The sequence below is a fragment of the Stegastes partitus genome, unplaced genomic scaffold, assembly GCF_000690725.1.
Source record: "Stegastes partitus isolate 25-593 unplaced genomic scaffold, Stegastes_partitus-1.0.2 Scaffold305, whole genome shotgun sequence".
Taxonomy (NCBI): Eukaryota; Metazoa; Chordata; class Actinopteri; family Pomacentridae; genus Stegastes; species Stegastes partitus.
This window is the reverse complement of record NW_007578036.1, coordinates 83,387-106,680: the sequence shown is the minus strand read 5'-3', so window position 1 is coordinate 106,680 and position 23,294 is coordinate 83,387. Positions and strand designations below refer to the sequence as shown.

General features: G+C 38.7%; 1 protein-coding gene across 1 annotated transcript; it reads left to right on the top strand.

The window, feature by feature from the left end:
* The first annotated feature begins 2,757 nt into the window (after positions 1-2,757).
* rad51d (RAD51 paralog D) lies at positions 2,758-23,294 on the top strand. The gene is made up of 8 exons (XM_008283265.1): positions 2,758-3,131; positions 3,223-3,284; positions 10,171-10,289; positions 19,523-19,604; positions 19,816-19,950; positions 20,023-20,118; positions 20,229-20,319; positions 23,053-23,294. The coding sequence occupies exons 1-8, from the start codon at positions 3,050-3,052 to the stop codon at positions 23,232-23,234; spliced, it is 849 nt and encodes a 282-aa protein (XP_008281487.1). The 5' UTR covers positions 2,758-3,049; the 3' UTR covers positions 23,235-23,294.

Sequence of the window (23,294 nt, the reverse complement as noted above, 5' to 3'; positions counted from 1 at the left end):
ATACGTGTGTCAATTGCATCTTTTCTGATGCAATATGTAAGAAATATCACCACTTACTCAGGTTATTTGGACTACAATTACAACTTTGAGGCATGATGGACTTTCTTTGAACACTGCTATACTGTACTGACCAATAAAATCAGTAAGAGAACCAAGTGTCTCGTGGTTGATGAATAAATTAATGCTGGGAATTGTCTCTGTAAAGTGAAGGGGCTCCAGAGTCACACAAAAGGCTCCACAATCTTCTACTTCTTCACCCCTGGCCCCCAATCCTGCTTTTAAATGTACTGAGATGTACTTCTAGTCATAGCAGTAAAATTAATGAGCAGATAATTCTGTTCATGACATGCAATGTTAAGTGCTTAATTATTATGGGGTTCTTGTAATATACTTCGTAAACCTCGCTGACCCGGAGGTTTCTTTTATTTTGTGCTGCAAACACTTACATGCACAGCGTCCACCGTGTATTCGCAAGACTATACGGGGAACGTTTCGGAATAAGCCTTCAGTAATTGAGTGAACAGAGCAAAGTTTTTTCATTTTAAACTCTGTAATGTCGAGCTTCCCTACTCATACATGCAGGCATAGTCAAATGATTAACACAGTATCAGCTCTTGATCCATAACTTTAATTCAGTTCATTTGGGTAGAATTATATTAGCATATTAATGGTTATGGGAGGATCTTTTATTGATCCTTGAATCATATTTTTTCTTGTGTCCCTTCCACAGGATATCCGATCAAATAAATCTAACCTTATTTATAGAGCATATATTAAATTAAGTTTCCAAAGGCTAAAAGAGCAGAAGCAATGCTCCCATCAGTGAATAGGAGATTAGGAAAATAATTAGTTGAAAGAAAAAAAAAAGAGTCAGCAGGGTTCAGTCTCCTACTGAAATTTGAGCTGGAAAACGAGTGCAGACAGAAGAGCTTGTGTCTGGATTAAATGGACAGTCTCCCCTCTCAGGACGCCGCCCTGTCACTCCAGAATCACATCTCTGGAACAGAGCACAAATTTACTCATACAGATTGGTCAGATGTTGAACCAGAGAGTGCTGTGAGAGTGGTGAGCTGAGCCAAAGTCAATGACTTTTTGTGCTGGTGAGGACCAGTGTCAGGGCTTGTGATCAGCCTATTGTCCAGTTAGAGGTTCCTCTTAACAACAAGTGTCCTCAGAGCCTCGAGTACTGTGACCAGTTCTGCACTTGTGGTAACACTGAGTCTTGCAGAAGGGACAAGGTGAACCCAAAAATCTTTTAGACCCAAAGAGCAAAGGCGCCACATTAGATATGGGAAGCGTTTCTTTTTTTTTTTTTTAACCTTGAAATAAAAAATTGTCTTAACTTGCTTGACCTTTTTCATCTCAAGTAAATAATATACACCTCCTTCTGTAAGTCAGAACTAGTCTGATTAAAACTAATTTGTGATGCTCTCATGTCATGACTCCAGCATCTTTAGATTAGTTTTTTTTTAATGTTTATGTTGTAGGTTAGTTAATCAGGTAATTTGGTATAGTACATAATATTCTAAGGTCTTAACCTTAATATTTAAGTTAATCAGGTAGATGTATTTAACTTATATTGTAAGGGTTTTAACATTTATATTTAAGTTTGTCAGGTAAGTTTGTATTATATAAAATACTGTACACTGAAAAAAGAGAATTGTTAGACCAACTTAAGCATGCAATTGAATTTAAGAGTATCCAAATTAAATTAGTCATAATTTTACTCTTGTTTTAAGTTGGAGGTACCTAAATGATTTGATTCCTCTAACATGAGCATGACTGCAATTTAATTGAAAGGAAAGTCACCTTGAAGTTTTCATTTTTTCCAACTTAATTATTAGGTTTACCCAACCACAAAACACAAAATGTGTTTTTTTTTTTAATTAGACTTGCTGTTCTTTCCTTTTCTTACCTCTATAATACTACTTTAAACGTGGATGCCATAATGTCAGATGGACAGTGCTAAACCTAATTTTTGTACATTTTCTGAAATTCTGACACCAGCATATTTAGCAGAATAACAAATAAACTGTTTTCACCAGAGCATAAGATAAGTGAGATTTATTCAAAATAATACACACTTTTTGCAGTGGGGTTTTAACCACAATATTTAAATTAGTCATGTAAATTTGTGTCATATATAATATATATTATAAGATCCTACCCTTAATATTTGAATTTTTCAGGTAGGGTCTGAAGCGCAAAAGTTATTTATAAAAATATGTAATATATATATTATATTGTAGGTTTTTAACCTTAATATTTGAATTTGTCAGTTACTACTATTGTGACGTTAATCTTATTTCTCTATTGGAAAGCACTTTGACTGAACTTCTGTTATTGTCAGTAATAAGGTTATTTTATCAAATTTTATTTAGCGTGTCCTATGTTGGGTGAAGTGTTTGTTCATTTCAGTTTTTGTTGGTTTTGTGCATATCTTGACATTTTAACATTTATGTTTTTTTAGACGGTTGCTTGGCTGCACGTTTACAGCAAAAAAAAAAATGTTTTTACGCAACTTTGCTTCACTCTTTAATTTCATGAATGAAGTAAAATAATAAAATAAAATACAGAAAACATATTTACCAGTAATATTCACAAAAATTAACAACCAACTAACACGTTTAGAGAAGCGTACTACATTACCCGAAAGGCAATGCGTGAGAACTGTGCTACGGGAAGCAACAGAAGGACATTTAAGCTTTCACTTAATATTTGTGAAACAAATCAGCGTGTGGTGGTGTGCAGTTGATGGACGAAGTGGAAGCTAATTTCAAAACGTTTAGTTAGGTTGTTAGTTTGTCATATTGCAGCTACTTTTACGGCTTGAACTTTAAGAAGAGATTCCAGAAAGTAACTGACACCGTCTTCAAAGAGCGCAGAGGCAGAAAAGTTTGCTAAAGTTAGCCGCGAAGCTAAAAACAACTAGCCGAGTTAGCGAAACACAGCTGTAGCTAGGAGTATCTTTACAGTGAGATAGTTCGCTTGTTTTATGGGAGCTGTATGATATATCTTAAATTAAATTAGCTGTTTACAATGTAAGACCATGGTGGTCCTAAGGGAAGGTATGTGTCCTGGTCTGGATGAAGGTTTACTTCGGGACCTGCGTGCTGCTGATGTTAAAACAGGTCAGTTTGTGTGTGAATTTAAGTGTTTTATAGTTTGAGGATCTTAATTAAACAGACCAACAATAACACGCATGGCTTCTTGTTTTCACAGTGGAGGACCTGGTCTCATCAGACATTGAGGAACTTGCTCAGAAATGTTCTGTGTCCTATAAGGTATGTGACCTACATTTATTAAATATGTAAAGGTCCCTGATTATCATGCAGGGCATAAACACTGCCAGTTAACCCAGCACACTACACCCACTGCATCCTGATGCTGCCTCCAAATAAGCCCCTCAAGAACAAGCACACTTCCTGCTGCAACAATTTCCTTTGTCTTGTTAGAAAGAATTCAGATGAAACCTGAAAACACCCACATTTTATACTTGGCATAAACACAGCCGAGTGGGATGGTTAGGCCCTGACCAATATCATGTTGATCTTAGACTCACTTTCTCCCACATGCAGCATGGGTTTAGCATTGTGTAAGTGGTGGGATACTTTTTTTTTTTTTAAAGTCATATGTAATAGAGGCAGATCTCCTACAGGAGGGGTTATGTATTCCCATGGCAAATGAGGTCACCTGGTTAACAAGCTGGGCAAAATAGTTTTACGCTACAGATTCAAGTCAAGGTTAAAGAGCATGTTAGCTTCTTGTCTGTTTTGTATATTTTACTGCAGTTTTCTATATATGCAATTACAGCTAGACTTAATTTCATGTAGTAAAACAGCGAAAAGTCAAGTCTTGTACGTAGCAGTTTATATACAATAAACAATTTAAAAGATACGTTTTAGTAAGCAGGAAAGTAAAAACCTGCGTCTTGATTCTCCCACAAAGTCCTTCATTATCAGTTTGAACCTGTGAAGAGAGGTCGGCTCTCTTAGTTTTAAATCACTGTGCAGTGGGAACCGCAAAAAGAGAGCAGAGATCATGAAAGAAATTCTGACTAACTCAGAACTGACCTCATGGGCAGATAACAGGAAACTATTTTTTTTAGATCATAAATAGTGCTTTCCGCCAAACTTTTCAGAGATACAAGAGCGCAAATAATCATGAAGGAACCCCAGAGGGTCCTTATAGATAAAAGTGTATCAGTGAATAATTGTGTGGGTGGATAGGGCATCCAAGTCAACCCAAGCTTTCGTGGTAAAAAAAAAGATGACTGCGAGCGTTTCAGTCAGTGAAACATTCTCTGTGGCCATAATGTCTGCACATGCAACCTGGAAATGTATAGGAAAAGAATATTGTAACCCAGAGGGCTTGAAAAGCTCACAAATTATGAGAGAAAGTTTAGAAAAGTGTAAACTATAGTGTGCTTGCTCCATACTTGGAAAATGTTCATGTTATCTGCATGTCATGAAACCTTACTGAGATTTTAGACCCCCCACTAGCTTACATATCTTAGCTGTGGGAGTACAGCCTTGATCAAGGTGAATAGATGGAAGTGTTGAAGATGCCCTCCAGACATGTGTGAAGATGTTACAAAATGCTCTGCTATGAATGAGAATTTGTCTGATAGGATTTTTCCATAAAAAAAATAAATAAATAAAATTTAGTATTTTAAATCACAGCTAAACCTCCTAAATCTTTTTTTTTTTTTTTTTTTTAAATCAGCATTTATAAATATACAAACCATTTTCCTGTTTAACAAGTTTAGCTGCTGGTTACAGGGTGTCTCCTACGTTGTCGTTTTATGTGCAACGCAGCATTTAGATTTCCACGTCACACTTGTTTAAAAGGATCAGGATGTAATGCCAAAAATCCTGTTTGCAGGTAGACACATCAAACTCAGGTTGTATTCACACGTAGGTGGGTTTTTATTTTTAAATGTTGTTTTTTTCTGCACATTTTAGGCCTAACTACACGTTTTTCACTTGATTAAGCAGAATTTTTTTGTCTGATCTAGAACACTTAGAAAACCAACAAATTTGAGCACAATTTAATCAACAATGTTAAATATTGTCCAAGAAAATATTGCACGTGAGAGCCATTTGAATCTGGCACATTCTTCAGTAACCAAATCCGACTTTGAATGCAACTGCAATGTGTGACACTTTCAGGTTTGCTTCTGAACATTGCATATCATCCCACAAAGCAGGACAACAACTCACAGAGTTCAAGCTAAAAGTCTCATATTGTGCCCCTTATTAGCTAATTAATCAAAGTCTCACATGTCCCCACTGTTTGTCTTTCAAATTTTCAGCTCAAAATACTGCAAAGATGTTTCATTTCACATTTCACCCTGACTGTATAACCCCTGTTTTAAGGTCTGTTTTAAATGGGCTGTTTTGCTCTGAAAACCAACGAGCTGCTGCTGTTCCCGCCCACTTCAGGAGGAACACATTGTCTGCGTCCTTGAGCTACACAACTATTAGTTAGTTAGGTGTCACTTAACACCTGGGTCCAATTCTTGCTCACTTGTCAAGCTGAACGGTTGCCTAGTTGAGGGGAAGCTTGATGAATGGCTGATGTGAATGTCTTAACAGTCAACAAGTTTATAACAAGCAGTAAAAATGGATTTTCCCCCATATGAGACCTTTAACAAACATTTAAAATTACCTTACAGGTTAACGTCCTTGTGCCTGTGCTTAATGTGCCTATACTTTGTTCTGACACAGCCAACGTAGAACCTTATTTTCATTTTATAGATCACAAAAATGACAAACCAAGGTAGTTCTTCGACATGTCATCTTTCCCATTTCCACCTTGCACCTTGTTTCAGGCATTGCGCATTAATAAAGTAATAATTTGTTTAACTGACTAGTATTTTCTGGTGCAGATAGGTGAGGATATCAACTTTTAGTGAATCAAGTTAATATAAACACAGATTATTTCTGAAGCGCTCATCTAAATAAACATAGTTATTGCTTTAGAAATACTGTTTTATCATGAAAATGTGTTTTTGCAGACGTACCCCGAGGTTCTTGGTGCAAAACTTTCAGCAGACTAATTTGAAAAACAGCCCTCTAGTGTCTGAACATACATCATTCTGTTCAGCGAAGGTCGAGCATCCAAGAGAAGGAGCAACGTCCAAAATACATTTTGGAGTTCAGAGGGACTTCAAAGATTTTTCCCCATGAGATCATTATGTTTTTCAAATATTCTTTTTTTTCCCCATCGCTGCCTGCAGCAGGTTGAGGTTCATTCCAGCGGCTGAGCTACACTTTCAGCCTGCAGGCATCCCGTGAGCTGATAACCAGCATCCCTGTGGTCCGCGAGACTCCTGCTGCTGATTTGAACCATTGTTTTGTACACACATTACAACGGTGAGCAGGTCAACGCTGGGTCAGCCGCACTGACACATTTATCCGACTGAGGCAGCTTCCTACTGTTCAATTAAAGCTTCACAAGGCCGCGTTTCTATGTAAAAACACACCTATCTTTTGAGTCCACGTCCTAAATTGGGGCGCCAACATTTCCACTAATTGAGACCCAACAGATTTGCCTTATTTGCCTAAATAAATTTCAGCTGTTGGCATGAATTCTTGCAGGAAATCCTCTTTGCCCAGAAGGAGAGACTAATCAGAATGTGAGTCTACTAAACAACATTAATTGCTCTTTCTAGAAAGCTGGACTTCCCGACATGTTTGTGGTATAATTTCCATACGGAACGGATCAGCCTGCTTAGTGAACAATGTTGTTGTGCAGTAGATTGATACTGCAGCATCAGTCAGTGTGTTCCGATAAGCCTAAATCTGGGAGTTAATTTAAATAGTCATACGCTCCTTCATTTAAAATAGAAATCCAGTGATCTTGTGGGATGACGGCATTGGAGAGCAAAAGAACTGGTTGATCAGCCAAACTGTATTCTACTCAGATCAGGAAGTAGAAAGGCAAGGGAGAAATTAATAAATTAGTCTTCTTATTCTTGTGCTCTTTTGGGAAACAAAGCTTTAACATCATATATAGAGAGAAAGATCTCACACCAATACTATATCTTCCTGCAAGCTACTGTAACCCACAAGCTAACAATCAGCTGCAGCTTGGGTTCACTCCCCAAACACCCCAAGTCACATTTAATCACATTCACTTATAGTTTCACCCCGAAATTGTTGAACTGTCGTAATTATTGTAACATTAAACAGAAACAGAAAATGCTTTTCAGAAATATTTGACAATTCACCCTCTAAAACACAAGCACTCCCTGGGTGCTTTTTCTCTCGTGTTACTCATTGTGGACTCATTTTCTTTAAAGGAAAGTTGAATTTCTTTAAATATTTCTATTACAAAAATTGAAAAATCTGTAATCAACATGTACAGCATGTGTCTATGAATATTTTTATGTAGATTTTTAATTTATTTTCACACTTGTCTTTTGTCTGGTCTGTGTAAACACAGCCTGCAGTTTAGCCGAGTAGTCTATGAATTTTTGTCACTCTGTGAAACTGAGAAGCAACAAATCTTTTTGCTTTTTATAAAATTGAGTGCAAAAGGTTTATTTTGGGTACATTTTTAAATGAGACATTAAAGGGACTGTCAGAAAGAATAAAAATAATATAAATCTAATGTTGTTATTGACAGGTTGGGTTAGGGTTAGGGTTAGGGTTAGGTTATGGTTCAGAGGGTTAATAGAAGCAAAGAATTCATTTTTTAAAAATGGCACTGGGTTTTTCAGTTGCGTATTTAAAGAGAAAACAACATATCTATCAAAAGATGTGTTAGTACGTTGGCTAATTGATCAGGGTAAAACCCCGTCAGCTAACAATACTGATCTTCCCTGCAGTCAGTGTTTGGGATCTAGTTGTTGGTGTTAGACTGAGAGGATTTCTGTTTGTCTTTCTCATGAATGGAAAAGAAGTGATTTTTTTTTTTTGTGTGCAACTTTTATTCATTTGTTGCTCGTGCAGGTCTCCTGCAGCTTTGAGTAGCCTTGTTGAAGCACAAAGACTTTCCAGCCAATTGTGTATAAAGTAGCTTCACTTCTGCAGCCGTCAGGTCTTCACAAAGGGCAGAATTTACAGCAGGGAGGGATGAGCTTTGTCCTAATGGAAAAAATATCCCGGCACTCCCCCTGTGGTTTAGTTGGAGGTGGGCTGTGGTTTAATCTATTCCTAGATCAATGCTGACTTAGTGATAATTATGGATCCGCGACATTATACTGAGTGTGTTGTAATTGACTCAATGATGCCTCATATGTGCCTTATTAGTGTGCTGGTGGAATTGTTTTGCTTTTTTGAAGTTAAATTTAAAGAGGATAGTTGGCCTCAAGTGTACGGAAGAGGATTAGGGCCACTGAAGAAAAAAAAAAAATTCTGAGATTAAAGTCAGAATTCTGACTTTAATCTCAGAATTTTTTTTTTTTCTTCAGTGGCCCTAATCCTCTTCCGTACAAGTGAGCAGTGACTGTGTTAGTTTTAAATGTGACCAGTATATGTAGGGCAGTGAGTGTGCTTGTTATAGGTGTAGTTGGGAGAAATTAAATCAAAGTATTCCTACAGTGGAGAGATTTCTTGCTGGCTGCTGGTCCTACTTTAACATAATACCAGCATAAACTCTTCAGAGATTTCCTTTGTTTCAAACTCATACAATTTTGTGTTTTTTTTTCCCCTTGAAAACAAATCTTCAAATCCTAAAATCAAACCAGTCTCCTGAACTAGTTGCTGAACAGAAACGGCTAAAAACGAGTCGCAAGCAATTAATCTGATTGTTAATTAAAAGTTATTGGGTCAAAAATGTTGACAATTTGCTTGTTGCAGCTTTTTAAATATGTTGTAGTACAACATAAAGGTTTAGATGTGGTGGATGCAAACATGAAAGAAGCAGATGACTGCTATAACATTGCTAAAAGGCAAAACAATTCCTCAGACAGTGGCAGGCCTTATTTTTTTTTTTAAATTTGCGTTCTGAGCAAATACAACCACAGAATCTATCATGCACAATGCAGTTAGATCCATATGTATTTAGAATTGTCACCCGATATTTGAATTTTGTGTTTTTCTTTACATGAATAGACACATTCTGCCATAAATTGATGCAGAAAAGGCAAAATTGGAGCATGAAAATGTACCAGAATGACATTGTGTACTGGAGAAAATGCATGCTAGGCTGCTGATCCTACTTTAACATAATACAAACACAAAATCTTCTAAGATTTCCTTTATTTTCAACACACATTTTTGCATTTTGCCCCTTGCATTATCAAAACAGGGTCCTGAACTAGCTGCTGAACAGAGACGGCAACAGAAGAGTTAATTAATTTAATATTTGATTAAAAATAATTTGGTAAAAATGCCTAAAATGTGCTTGTCGCATTGTCTTACATTTAAAGACTTGCATTACCAAGAGGGAACAATGCCTCAGACAGCGGCGGGTCTGTTTGTTTGCTCTTGCAATCACCGAATCTGTTGTTTGCAGTGTAATTAGATCCATATTATGCTCTAAACTCTCATCTGGTGCTTGAATTTAGTATTTTCCTAGACATTCCCGCCATAAATGTATGCAGAAAAGGCAAAATTGGTGCATTAAGATTCACTAGAATGATGGAAATTAGGTGTTTGTCGCTCAGAATTTCCTGTGGGAGAACCCCCAATCATTGGCAAAACTTATGCCCATGGTACAACATAACACTGAGATTAAACACTTTATTTCTTGTTTAGTAACAAAAAGTAGAACATGCATCTACTGCTTCTACTCCTCAGTATTTGGGAAACTTTGTGGACAGTGATTTTTCTGCAGAAAGTTTAGGATTTTTGACCCTTTTGGACACAGACTAAATAGAATAGTGAAGATACTGGGTGTTTCCAGCAGTGTCCTGAACTATTTGTGTTTTAAAGTTGGTTTACCACCTTGTAACGTGACATAAGCAGCATGAGGTGGAACATTCTCAAGTGTTAAATATTATCCAAATGACAAGGTAGGCTGTTGTTTCAGAAATCCTTCTAATGGCACCAAAACAAGCCAGAATTTTACCTTTTGTTGTTGGATTATAATCAAAATGACCTAATTGGGCAGAAAACTCAGCAACCTGGCAGCGCCGCCTGAGATGGATGAGCACATGTGTTCCAGCCAAAGCGTGCAGCAGTTGTTTGAGCCTCATACGCTGTAATTTCTGTATTTCAGGGTCTGCTTGCCATCCGCCGAGTGCTGCTGGCCCAACACACAGCGTTTCCCGTGTCAGGTGCTGATCTGTATGAAGAACTATTGAGCTCAACTGCTATCCTCTCCACTGGAAATCCCAGGTAAAGATGATTCTGCACACAGCAGAGCATTGTCTTTTCAGGGACTGGGGGGGATTTAACGGCAGGCTCAGCGCCACGAGAGACTAAAGGAGGGTTCATCTCCAAAATCGAATATGTATTCCCAGGGACACATCCCCTGGGGTTTGGTGAAGCTTGTTTCCTCAAATGGTTGCCATCAGATTAAAGTCTTTTAACTTAGGTCTTGGTAGCAGCAATATTTTGTCTGCTCTCAAAGTCAAAGGGCGTGAAATAAAGTTTTACATACTGTGCCAAATTAATTTGTGCTGCTTTGATAGTTTCATTATGTTTTGCAATAGTTGCTCTTTAGCTTCGCAGACCAGCGCAGAGACTAACATGTCGAGTCGATAGCGTCATGCATTAACCAAAGACGCTTTGTGACCTGCATCGACCTGTTTTTATCAGACTAAAACCTTTGTTCACAATCAATGTTGTAAAACTTCAATTTGCATCAAAGTGTGACAGCAGAATATGCGTTTGGAGTTTGGTTGCTGTTGTTAAAAATACAGCGGAGTGTTTTAGAAAAAGCCTGCGTGCTGCATTCTTGCACTGAAGGAAACGTTTTAGCTACCGAAGCTGACTTTCTTTGCTTGTCGTTCCATTTGGCTTGTAAACGCAGTCTGAAGTGGCCCCTGATATATCAACTGCATTAACTCGGCCTCCAGCTCGACTACTTCCCTCTCAAAAAAAGAAGAAAAAAACAAACACCGCTGACAAGCCCTTTAAGATGTTTTTTTGCGGTACATCAGAAAATCAAAATTTAATGACTTGAAAGAAACCAGAAGTTCCCTCTGCGACCAGCGTGGCGTTGTGTTACAGCAGCGCTCACAATTAACCTGTAAAACTGAGACACAGCAGCCTCCAAGATGTTGGCACTCAGGCTTGTGCTGGCATCACAAGATTCAGCAGTTGTCCGTCTGCCGTCACACCGCCGAGCACGGTACATAAATCTTACGCTTTTAGAGGGGAAATATTCTTTAGCCAGGACACAGACTCTTTTGGACAAACATGTGAAATGGGCCAGCGTGCTATAATTTATGACATGGTACCTTTTCTACAGTTAAACTCACTGTTTCAGCATAATTAATGACCACAGGTGTTTTTTTTCTCTCTCCATGGCTCTTTTTAAGTGGTTTTCATAAATTAGTTAGTGCTCTGGATTAGTGATATGAAACCGAATCAGCCGTGTGGGTGAAGCCGGTGTGGTTTGTGTGTGTCTTGGCTGCCCTCTACTGGTGAAGAGGTGAACGGATGAGTGATGTTCATGGTGTCACAGTTTGAACACTCAGTGAAGTGTGTGGATTATGCAGAGAGAGTAATAAAACACTCTCTCACTTAGATACAGGTTTATTGTGGACACCTTGCTAAAGGTAACGCTGTCTAATACAACAGCTCTGCCAGGAATTCTGCCTTTGTGCTGTTTTAGTGAATTCAACAAGGGTTCATTTACAGGCGGAAATTTGTGGTGCTGTAAAGTTATTGACATAAATGATAATTAATAAAGGAGGTTTACGAAGTGTTAGAAACACCTCTCTGTCTGGCTTTTAAATTACTATAAAAAATAATCAACACGAGTGAAAAACAGTTTCAGAAAACATGAATATAACCAACATAAAAGTAGGATTTAGTGCAAAACGTTTTCTTCAACCTCCATTAGTTTTAACTATGTGTGCCTAATCACCTGGAAATTGAGTGTACAATATGTAATGGTGAACTGATTTCCAGAAATCAAGTAAAATTTGCAAACGATTAGAAATGGCATATTATACAATAAAACTTTATAAAGTAGTTAAACGTGAAATAGAACTATAAACACATATGTTGTTGTTGTTGCCATGGGGATGGCGGCACGCATAGACACAGCAACCGCTTCAAGAGACAACGAAAGTGAACGTTTTGAGTGTCTTGTCTGTCCCAGACATTCATTCTGCAAAACTTGTGGCTAGAAGACTTTGTTGGGTGTCAGGACAGTGAACGATGCTGGAGTTGCGGTGATGGGTTGTGATTTGGACATGCTGCGCCAACGCGGAGTCCGATCGGAGACTACGCCGGCAGTTACCCGAGAGAGAAGGAAGCACAAATGGTACGGACGTAAACAAAGGAGGAGGAAGAGAGCCGGGATTCATACTAAAGGCTAACCCGTCCAGACCAGCACGGCCGTCGCTCCTACTGTTCAATGTCTGGTCCCTCGACAACAAGCTGGACGTGCTATGATTGCTGAGAGACACCCGCAGAGAGTGGACGGACTGCTGTGTGTTTGCTTTAACAGTAACATGGCTCCATGACAACATCCCAGACGGCCATACAGCTGGAGGGGACAGCATCATTCAGGACGGACAGACAGACAGCTAGCTCTGGGCAGCATCTGTGGCTTCACCATCGTCACACCATCGTATCTGCCTTTGTGTCCCTGAAGACCTACCAGGACCTGAAGAGGTTCGCCATGTTCAACGAATGGCAGCGCACATGGACGCTGTGGCGCCTTCAGGAGACAGCGACAGAGAACGTTTGGTGTCTTATCCCAGACGTGCATTCTGCAGGACTTGCTGATTGAATAATCCTGAAGAAACGTTCTTATATCTTATTAGAAACTTATTCGTTTCTGTTTTTGCCTTTGTGAAGCGCTTTGAGGTGACTGTTGTTGTAAATATGCGCTATACAAATAAAATTGAATTGAAATTGAATTGAATTCAACCAAGGTCAGTTTTGAGGCTGTGGTGTAAACTTGCTTGATATAAATAAATAACTAGATGCTCAACAGAAACGGCGACAGAAGAGTCGCCAACAATTGATATGATAATTGACTGAAGACAGTTGATTAAACAGGAGTGTAAATACTAACAGTACTTGTGAAAGTGGACAGCTGTTAATCTGCAAAGAGACAAAAATGTGTAGCAGAAAATGCTGGTTATGGACATTGTTTGACATTTCTGACACAGAGGAAATGACTTAATCAAATTAATCTATAATGAAAGTAATGGGTGATTGCAACACTATCCTGAAGCATTTTGGTTTATAAAAATAGCCCATGTTGTCAAAAAAGTTCTGAGGTAGAACACTACCAAGTTTAAGCTCCAATAGTTAGCTATTAGAGGAGTAAGAAGCTGATTTAAGGAAATCAATTAAAATTTGAAAGTGGTTTGAAATAACAAAAGTTAAAAATAGTATATAAATTTAGAATGAAATCAAGCAAATAAAAAAAAACCCATCACCTTCTTTGACCCATGTGACCTCTGAGATGCTTACAACAGAGGAACCAGAGCAGCAGGTGCAACAGGTCAGTTTAAATACAGACAAATACAGCGATTAAACATGGAGGATGCTCTTAAAGTAGCATTCTCTGAAATTAAAGATTATTTTGGGGGACTTTTTGGGGGTTTATTGTAACAACAGCTGCACAGGGAGGAGAGAAAAACTGTCCTTGCATGCAGCACAGAGCCTTGGTAGCTGTAGTGCACATTCTATTGAGGAACCTCCAGCCTCCTTCAAAATCAAGATGAACAGTGGACTCCAAGTATAGGGCCACCCATCTTATATCCTATTTTGTAAGCTAAACAATAATTTGAAAGTAATAAGTAAGAATTCCAAAACGTTTGCACATGACAGCAGCAATGTGGAGGTCTGCTGCTCCTATCTGCTGCATGTTTATACACGGAGATCACTTTGATAACTGCCTGTATTAGACATTATTATTATGGGCCGCTATTTTGGAGGTTAAAGACTTTGGGAACTCCCGCTCTAAGTGACTGCAGTCTGTTGATATGCAGAGCGCTTCCTGCTTTGCTCGCTTGCTAATGCTGCGTTTCATGCTCGTTTCCTCGGCTGATCAGCTGTGTTGCCAGGAAAGAAGATCGCTGCTTGTGGTTCCCGCATCAGAATCAGGGAATTAGTTATGGAAAAAATTATCCATTGTGACGGCAAATCACTGATGCTTTTCCTTTTCACTTCTGTTCGAGAGAAGAATTTAGTCTGAATTCAACAATGCAAATATCTGAGTATTTACATTTTGCTGCTTTAACACTTCCTTTTCTTTGTGCACAGTGAATTAGAGGCGTATTATGACAAGCTAATAGAAGTGTCAGAAAGTCTCCTACTATAACATCACAAAATAACTGCATGTATTTGTACTTTTCTAGAGTGTCAATTAGTTTTAAGCGCTCTACCTTTCTGATTCCTGTTATTACTCCTGTAGCAGGGGGCCCTTTGCAGGACAAAAATACACATAAATAAAACTTGCATTTTGTAGACAAAAGTAGTAATTGAAAAATGATAATGAATGATGAATGGTATTTACTTGTTTAGCCACTCAGAGTACCAGATAATGTGTACAAAGTGAGGCAGAGAGAAAGGAACAAAAAAACCTAAACAAACCTTATCAGATTTTCCGGCTGCCAAAGTAATTTTTCATACAACCAGGACGGATGATGAGGGCTGATAATGGTTCAGAGGCTTCCATCAGTTAGCGTGCGATGTAGCCTACAGAATATTTGTTGATAGCGCAATCATATTAGGACTCCATGTATAAACCGCTGTAGAGATGTTTGGGTGTGATCAAGTGATAAAATTCAGCATCAAATCAAGATAGTCACTTAAAACCTCATTGGAAGGGGCGAAGATTCTCTTGTGTCGGAGGCTTCTCATGAGAAATTCAGCCTTGAAGCTCAGCGTTAGTGGTTAGTTAATGAAGCAGAAAGAGACACAAGTATTACCGCTGCCTTGAGTGAGACGCTGCTAATTCCTACTATTTGTTTAACTTATTATTCTGGTTCTGGGTATGACCACAGGAAGAAAGTATATATCCACAGGAATCTAAAAGTCATCCTTTAAAGGAAAACAGACAACAAAGTCTGAGCCTTCTCTCATCTTTCACCAAGTTGAAGACTTTCAGGCCCAATGACTGCACAGTGTTCTCAGCTCACTGACGAGTGCAGCCCACGGGAGCTTCTGAATCTGTGACTTTTCAAGGGCAATCAGTTTCATGCCTCCGAGTCCTCACAAGAACACAACCGGATGTTTCATCAACAGCGCAACTCTCTGTGCGCAGTTGTCAGAGGAGGCAGCGGCAATGCAAATAAGTCCATCCCGACCAATTCTTCCCTTCACAATCGCGCCGTGGGTGGCGAGAGCGGCCATCGGGCCTGCAGTGATGCTTAACCTTCAGGCTGGAGGACCTTGACTATGCAAATTTAACTGCGCGTCTGTCGCATCCATCATCACGAGTGAGATGATGAGATTCCACAAAGTCCACAGATCGCTGGCCAGAATATCAACGTCGACGAATCAAAAAACGCTGCGACGCTGACAGAACAGATGGATGGAGCGTTAAAATTTAAGTCATGAGCGCAAGAACGACGCTCTTTCCTCTACAGCTGTCAGTCCTTTCGAGATGTTTCATTCTGGTGTCAACAGAAATACCTCCATTTCAGTAGAAGATAGAAAATATCCTCCAATGCATCAATGTTTAATGTTTTTTTTGCATAAAAAAAGACCAAAATAAAGCACTCTGACTAAATGTTTGCTTGAATCACTGCAGGAGTGGAACATTATACAAGTTAATTGTGTTGCTTTGCAGAGATTTTCTAATACCCCACCTTAAATTCTTCCAAACAACAGTTGATGATCTGTTTAACACTTTTCAGTTCCCACTCCATCTCCTACTCTTGACTGTACCCACAACAATCAGGTAATTTTTTGCTGAAGGGGTGCGTGCACCGGCATGAAGTCCCACCAAAAGAGAAGTCAAAACATCTCTCAGCGCTACCTGGTCGTCAGCTGTTAGTTTAGGAAGACTTTGTATCCAGCAGTTTTCTGTCATCAGAGCCTTTTAAATGTCAATATCGCAGTGGATGGTGTTCGTTTAATTGCCAAAGAAGTCGTGTTCATTGAATCAAGATTGAGATTAATATTTCATCAATTGTGCAGCCCTATTACATGATGAAGTAAGTAACCACTGCAGCAAACACTGAGCAGGCGCCATAATTGACAAACAAGATACAAAAGATCTGAGCTCAGCAGCCCCTCCACTGATGGATGGAGCAGCTCTGCAAGCCAAAGGGTTGAATGAGTATTCCTGTACGGTCAGTCCATCTTAAATCATTCATTTTTTCTGCTTGATCATCTCTGATTTTCCTGAATTTTTTTTTGCAGCATAAAATATGGGTATTTACAAAGATATTTCTGAATTTGTAGCATGAAATATGTATAACTCACAGAGATAAATATTTTTGTTAAATTGCCCCACGACCCACTTTCAGCAAGTTTTTTTTTTTTTTCAAATTTGAGCCGATATTCTAACAATACCTTAGAAACTATTAAAGACAGAAGCCTGAAATTGTCACTGTTGTGACAACTGTTGTCATTGTGCCATTGATTCAGAACCTGGAACATTAGAAAAAAAAAAAAAAAGTCATTAAAATCCTATTTTTAAGCTCATGCTGACAAAAAAATGACAATGAAAAAATTAACAAGCAATATTTTCAGAACCATGTGTAGTTGCATGTTATAGTAATGGAATAAATATATAGTATATTTTAGAATTTATAAGTTATTTTGCTGAATCTTCAGGATTGATTGAGCAGGTACGAAAAGCTGTACCACAAAAATACAAATATTGCTGGATAGCCTAATCGGAGTAGAACAAATTCTGTAGTTTCAAAGCGGTTCTCCACCTATAACTAAGAAAATAACTTTGAGTATGGGCATATTTTTAATTTGTAGACTGTACTCACAGAGTGAATTATTGAATTTATACATTTTATGGACAAGATGCTTGAAGGTAAACTCGTAAGCAGTTCCTATAAATATACATGTACTCACACTTTAAGTTTCTGTACAAATTCCAGCTTGTGATATTGGTCTTTAAAAGCCAAGTTTATTTTGAATTTGATCCATTTTTATCGTGTCAAACAGGCTTTTGTCTTTAATAGTTACGAGATGCTGTCATCCAAACATAGCCTCAAATTTGAACGTGCTAAAAGTGTGTTGATGAGTTTTGGTTTTTTTAGATTGTCTTGGAACGTATACTTTCACAGATACTATTTTAAATATCCAAAGTTTGTGATAAAAAAAAAAGTTTCAAGCCAATCAGACAAGATCGAGTAGAAGTTCCCTGATGATTTGAGATGGAATAACTCGTGTTGTGGATCAGCTGTAAGCACCTGTTTTGCATGTGTATGACAGAACTATTGTTAAAAACTGAAATCATATTATTAGAGCAAGGTTAAAGTAGCACGGGAATGTTGTCCGTTGATGACAGCTACTTGTAAAACTTTCATCCACGGCCTCCTTCTTTTTAGCCACATTTTCGCCGTCACATCAGTCCAACCTGTGTTCGCTCAGCTCTGTGGGAAGTTAATGGACCTCTGTGGATTTACTGCTCAAGTTTCTCGCCGTGTGAACATATAAAAAGAGCGGATACACTGGGCCAGAAGAGGTCACGTATAAACGGCCCTGAGTGTATGAAGGTGGAACTCGGGGAAGATTTACCTGAGCAGCAACAAAGAACTCATAACAAGACTGACAAGGCTGTAAATCTGGAGCACGGACCCTCCGATGTGCCGCGTGTCCCTGCGAATAAAGACGGTTCAAGTATCATCTCTTGCTGCAGGACTTTGAGACATTTTACATGTTGCTTTCAGCTGGCTGTTTATTGTAATTGGCTTTGGGGTATAATACTGGAAGAAACAGAAAAAGTAATAAAAGAAGATGGTGAAATGGGAATTAATTGAGCGGCGTTAAAGATGGCGTATACAGATGATTTATACCAGTAGTTTTGCAGAGCTTTGAGCCTCACCTTCACATTAGCTGTTGCCTCGTTTCGTTGCAGTGGTTGATGCGAGAAAAAGCAGGTAGCCCGACAATCCAGCTAAGATTTAAATGCTATGCTGTGTATGTTTTGTATTCATTAACCATTAATATGTGTACAGAATTTCATAGTAAGCCATCAGATAGTTGTTTAGATATTTCAGTCTGGACTTTGCAGAACTTGTCTGTCAGCAAGTTCATTTCCTCATGCATTATTCTGTTAAATGCATATTTGCAGTCTGTATAAAATCTTGGCCGAATTTAATGATTTCCATTTCTATTTTTTTCTTCTAGAACAGGTTGCAGAGCAAATTCAAATAACACATTACTTTTCCTATAAAATAACATTTCTGCTGCATCTCTTATGTCTGAAAAGCTGCGTTGTGACTCCTGTCTCTTAAAAGCCTCCAGTCTGCTCTGATTGGTCAGCTGATCAGACAAACGTTGGTTATTTGCAGTAAATCCAGATCTGAGAGATGTATAGCTGAAGGTTGAAAGTGTGCCGAGGTAGCTGCTAGACAAATGTGCCACATGGTGCTGTAAACGGGTAATGCAAGAAAGGCCTGGACTTAGAATGAGGTTTTTCAGGCATGTAAAGAGCAGCGTTTCTGTGGGAGAGAATAACTTTTCCCACAGAAAAACGCTTCTTACATGCACTAAAACGCTATAACACATTTAAAGAAAAGGGGGGAAAAGACAAAAAAAGAAGCATATGAGCTCTTTAAGACATTTCTGGTGAAGGTTCTCCGTGGAGTTTGACCTCTAGTTAGTCTGCAGAGCTGTTTTTCTATCAATGGGTTTCTGTTTTGTGCCAACAAATTCCTCCCACACGGGGTCACATTGGGTTTCATTTGATCGAGGTCGCCTGTAGCTCGCCTATTGCTTTTATACGACTTGTTAAACTTCTACTGCAAACTGTTTTATACTCAGGTCAGCGCGGTGACCCAGAGCAAGATGCATACAATAAATGGTGATTGCAACATCTCTAATCGATATCTGAAATTTTCCTTTTACCCTGCTGTTAAAAGGCTTTATTGGGACTTTGTACATTATGTTGTGATTGACATAACCCTTTGTGGTAAAACCGTATTTTAAACTGGATTTAAACTTAACCCTGTACCAAATTCCCTGCTCCTCCAAAAACAGATTCATTAAATGCCAACTATTTTAGTCAGACTCAATTTGAAAGACGCCACCAGCGTCCGAGCTCGATAAGAAGCACAGCAACTGAAATTCCAAACTGGCCAGACATCTTAAGGAAAGTCTGGTTCTGAGACATCTTAAGGAAAGTCTGGTTTGTGTTGTGCTTACCCAGCTGCAGTTTGTGTTGGCTCTGCGGCTGCACTTGGACTTAATGGTTTATTACATCGGATGGCAGTTGTGAGTAATGAATTGCGCCTTGTTTCTTGCAGCTTAGATAAACTGCTGGATTCTGGCTTGTATACTGGGGAGATAACAGAGCTGTCAGGAGGCCCAGGAAGTGGCAAATCTCAGGTGAACATTTCCTAGCTTCCCTCTCCATCACTGATAATTTCAGCCTCATAAATTCACTCTTTCTTTTTTTTTTTTTAGAATTCCCCCTTCTCCTATAGAATAAGAAATGCACTCAAGCCGAAATAATACTTTCCTGAGTTATTGTTTAACCAAAACAAATTGTCTGTGCTATCCCTTAACTATTCCCCGCATGCTTTCCCGTGTCTTTCAGGTGTGCTTTGGCGTCGCGGTGCACATTTCTTACCGGCTGAAACAGAGCGTGGTGTATATTGATACGACAGGAGGGCTTGCTGCCGGCCGCCTGCTTCAAATGCTCCAAGCTGAAACCAGCAACACGGAAGAGCAGGTGAGCTCATAGTAATTTAAACAAACACTACATATGTAAAATAATTCTAAACAACATTTTGTAACTTTACAGATGGCAGCACTTCAGAGGATCCACACCTTCCGTTTGTTCGACGTCTACTCTTTGCTCGACTGTCTTTACAGCCTTCGCAGTGGTGGGCTTCAGCAGGTTTGTTATGTTTTTATCATCTTTTTTTTGCTTAACATACACTCAAAGTCGTACCCGGGTGAACTCTTTTTGATTTTCAGGTATCCAATTTTTCTCACATTTCACGTTAGGCGTCTGTCGGTGGCGGCTCCGTCAAGGCGGTGATCGTGGACTCCGTGTCTGCCGTTATCTCTCCGCTACTGGGAGGCATACAGAATGAAGGTGATATCTCTTTCTGCTAGTCCATCATAGTCAATCATACCTGCGGCTGTGTTTACACCTGCAGCCATGAATCCGTAAAATAAATATCACAGCAGGGTTCCCACACTGTTTGGAAGCGTGACATCTGAGCTGGTCCCGATCATAAGCAGGTGTAAAAAAAAAAAAAGTAACACTGCAATCCAAACACAATAAATCCAAAGCACCACACATAAATTAGAACCCAGCTATACAACTTGTTTTCATTAACGGTGAAGCTGCTTTAACTAGAGCCTGACCTTTGGACAGTAAAATCAATTGAAGTTTTTAATCCAAGTGCATTTTATTCAACTTTATTTCTAAGAGAAGGTTAATAGGAGATTCCAAAATTGTGATCTAATTAAAATAACAAGATTCAAAAGGTTGATCTACAATCTACCTGCCTGTGAACAGACATTACAAATGATCAAAAACAACAACATAACTCCAGCCTGAAGTGCACAAAGTAAGAGCTAATTAGTTGTTTTTTTTTCTTAGAAGCTATAGACACTTTAAAGAGACTCCACTGGTGTATGCAGAGTAACTGGCAACTCATTTATTCATGAATAAATCAACACCTGACCAGCTTCAGCCAGAGATCTGAGGAGTTTGTTTACAGAAAAATACACTTATTTTCCAATGGAGGGTTTTCGTTTTATTTTATTTTTTTCTCCACAGCAGAGCAGGTCCAGTCAAATAGAAAACCAAGGCGAATAAAACATAACACTAAAATATAGTCAAGACAGCGTTGTGGCAAAATCGATTCAGACGTTCTCTAAACTGGAGGCAAAAGACAAGAAATGAGCTCTGTTCAGTAGATGATTTTCTAGACAATTGATGTTTAGGTGGACTCATGTATCATAAATAGATTTTTCTGTTTCCATTTTCTGTCATTCAGTTGCATAATGTTTCCCATGAAAACATCCTGTTATCCACCAGTGGGTTACAGATGTAAGTTTGTGGTCTTGTGTTTGTAAAGACTGCTGCTGGTCTAGTTATGGCAGGTCAGGGCAGGGACTAGAGTCCATTCGATGCCTGATACTGGTTTTAGGAAATAAAGGAATGCTGATGTCAATATATCAGCTGAATTACTTTATATACATTACATTAGCGCTATATTTAAAAAGGAAAGTGTCCATTGTTTATTACCTTTCCAGCAATGTATATTGCAAAAAAATAAGCAGCTTATTGTAAAGACACAGTCTGACTCTGCTCCATTAGCTGTGATGTGTGCTCTGCTGCATGTGCTTCAGCCCGAGGTGAGAGAATTGTTCTAGACAATTTTTTAACTACTCCAAGCACCTTGTTCTGTGTTATGTTTATTTAAAAAAACTAAATAAATATCGTACACATCGGACAACACATATTCCACCACTGATATGTCCGTGATTGGTCATTATCAGCCTTAATAGTGGCTAACTTAAATCCCAGTCGGGATCTAGCAGTGACCTGAGGAAACATTTGATCTGTTAGTGTTTGTTTTACCCAGAAACACACATTTTATCGTTTTGAGCAGACAATAGACGTCTGAGATTATAGAACTTAAAGATGCAACTGTATGAATCTGCTAATGAGAGCCCATTTTTGATCATTCAGGCTTGTTCACGTTGGGAAAACCAGCCAAAGTGGGAGAAAACAAACAATAACTAATTTCTTTTGAGAAAACACTTGCTGCTTGCTCTGTGTTAAATATAATTATCAGTTGCACTCCATGAACCGTAGTTTGGCTTTGAGCAGTGTATGTGTTACATACTTTCTAATAAGAACTAAATGATAAAATAATGAACTGGAACACAGCTGAACCGCCATGCTAGCAGCTCTGTGAAAGCATTATGGCACAGTGCACTAAGGAACATGCATCATGCAGCAGTTTAGCAACTAGTTACCACAATTGCCAGCTTCGTTTTGCTTGTTAGCATGCAGATATTTGCTAATTGACATTAAACAGGTGTTTTGCAGGTTATAACTATTCCAAAAACTAAATTTTTGACTTGCTGATTGAGCTACAAGTTATTACTTATTCCTTCCATAATGGATTATGAACATCTGTGGCCAAAGTGACAGACTGAACCACATTGCCATCCCTATTCAGGTCACTGTAACCATATTGAAGTCCCTCTACAGATGTTAATTAACCCCTAAAATCTCATCTGTGTTCATCAAAGTTACATATTTCTAAGTTTAGTCCATGAAAATAATGCCTTAAAACAGATATAACTTGGCACTGTTGCTTCATCTAGAATGTGCAGATCTATGAAGTTCTTGCCTCTACGTCCATCTTTTCGCACTTGCTGCAGCTCAGCACACCAGCTCGCCTACAACTCTTCAAGATTCAAGGATTCAAGGCCTTTAGTGGTCACAAACACAATTATACATAGTATAATGCGCAGTGAGATGTATCGATGCACCTGTTCCGAAGAAGAAGCAGCAATAAATAAGATAGTCTGAATTCATGTTTTGAGACTTTTCTCAGTACATTGCAGTGTGTAGGGTTCTTACTTCACATGTGATACGTTTGCTAGCTTATAAAAAACACCACATCCACGTGGTAACAAGGTAAAAAAAAAAAAAAGATTTTTATTGGAGAGGTTGTTTTAAGAAATTTCTACATCACAACAATATCTGAAGCTCGAATTGAATCGCTTAGAACGTACCACTGAGAGACACCAAGAGTATTCTATACATGAACTAACCTCTCTGCAACTTCTGTGCCTCCAGGCATGTCCTTGATGATACAAGTGGCAGGAGTTCTTAAGACGATGGCAAAGGACTTCAATGTTGCTGCTTTGGTAAGGGTGACACAGTCCTTGATGTGCTCTGCTCTGAATGCAAGAGGCATCTCTAGTGTCAATCCAAACCCGTCACAAGACACTTCTTCATCTTACTGCTTTGAGACCTGAAATGAAAACTAAACATTCTCTCACCTTTTTTGTTTGGTTTAGAAAACAGAATCACGATGA

What these genes read in the sequence shown, in the direction of transcription:
- rad51d (XM_008283265.1), top strand. Translation starts at nt 3,050, where the DNA reads ATGGTGGTCCTAAGGGAAGGTATGTGTCCTGGTCTGGATGAAGGTTTA. An exon ending in TGCTGCTGATGTTAAAACAG is followed by an intron (nt 3,132 to 3,222) that starts GTCAGTTTGTGT and finishes TTGTTTTCACAG; the next exon opens with TGGAGGACCTGGTCTCATCA. An exon ending in CCAGCAACACGGAAGAGCAG is followed by an intron (nt 19,951 to 20,022) that starts GTGAGCTCATAG and finishes GTAACTTTACAG; the next exon opens with ATGGCAGCACTTCAGAGGAT.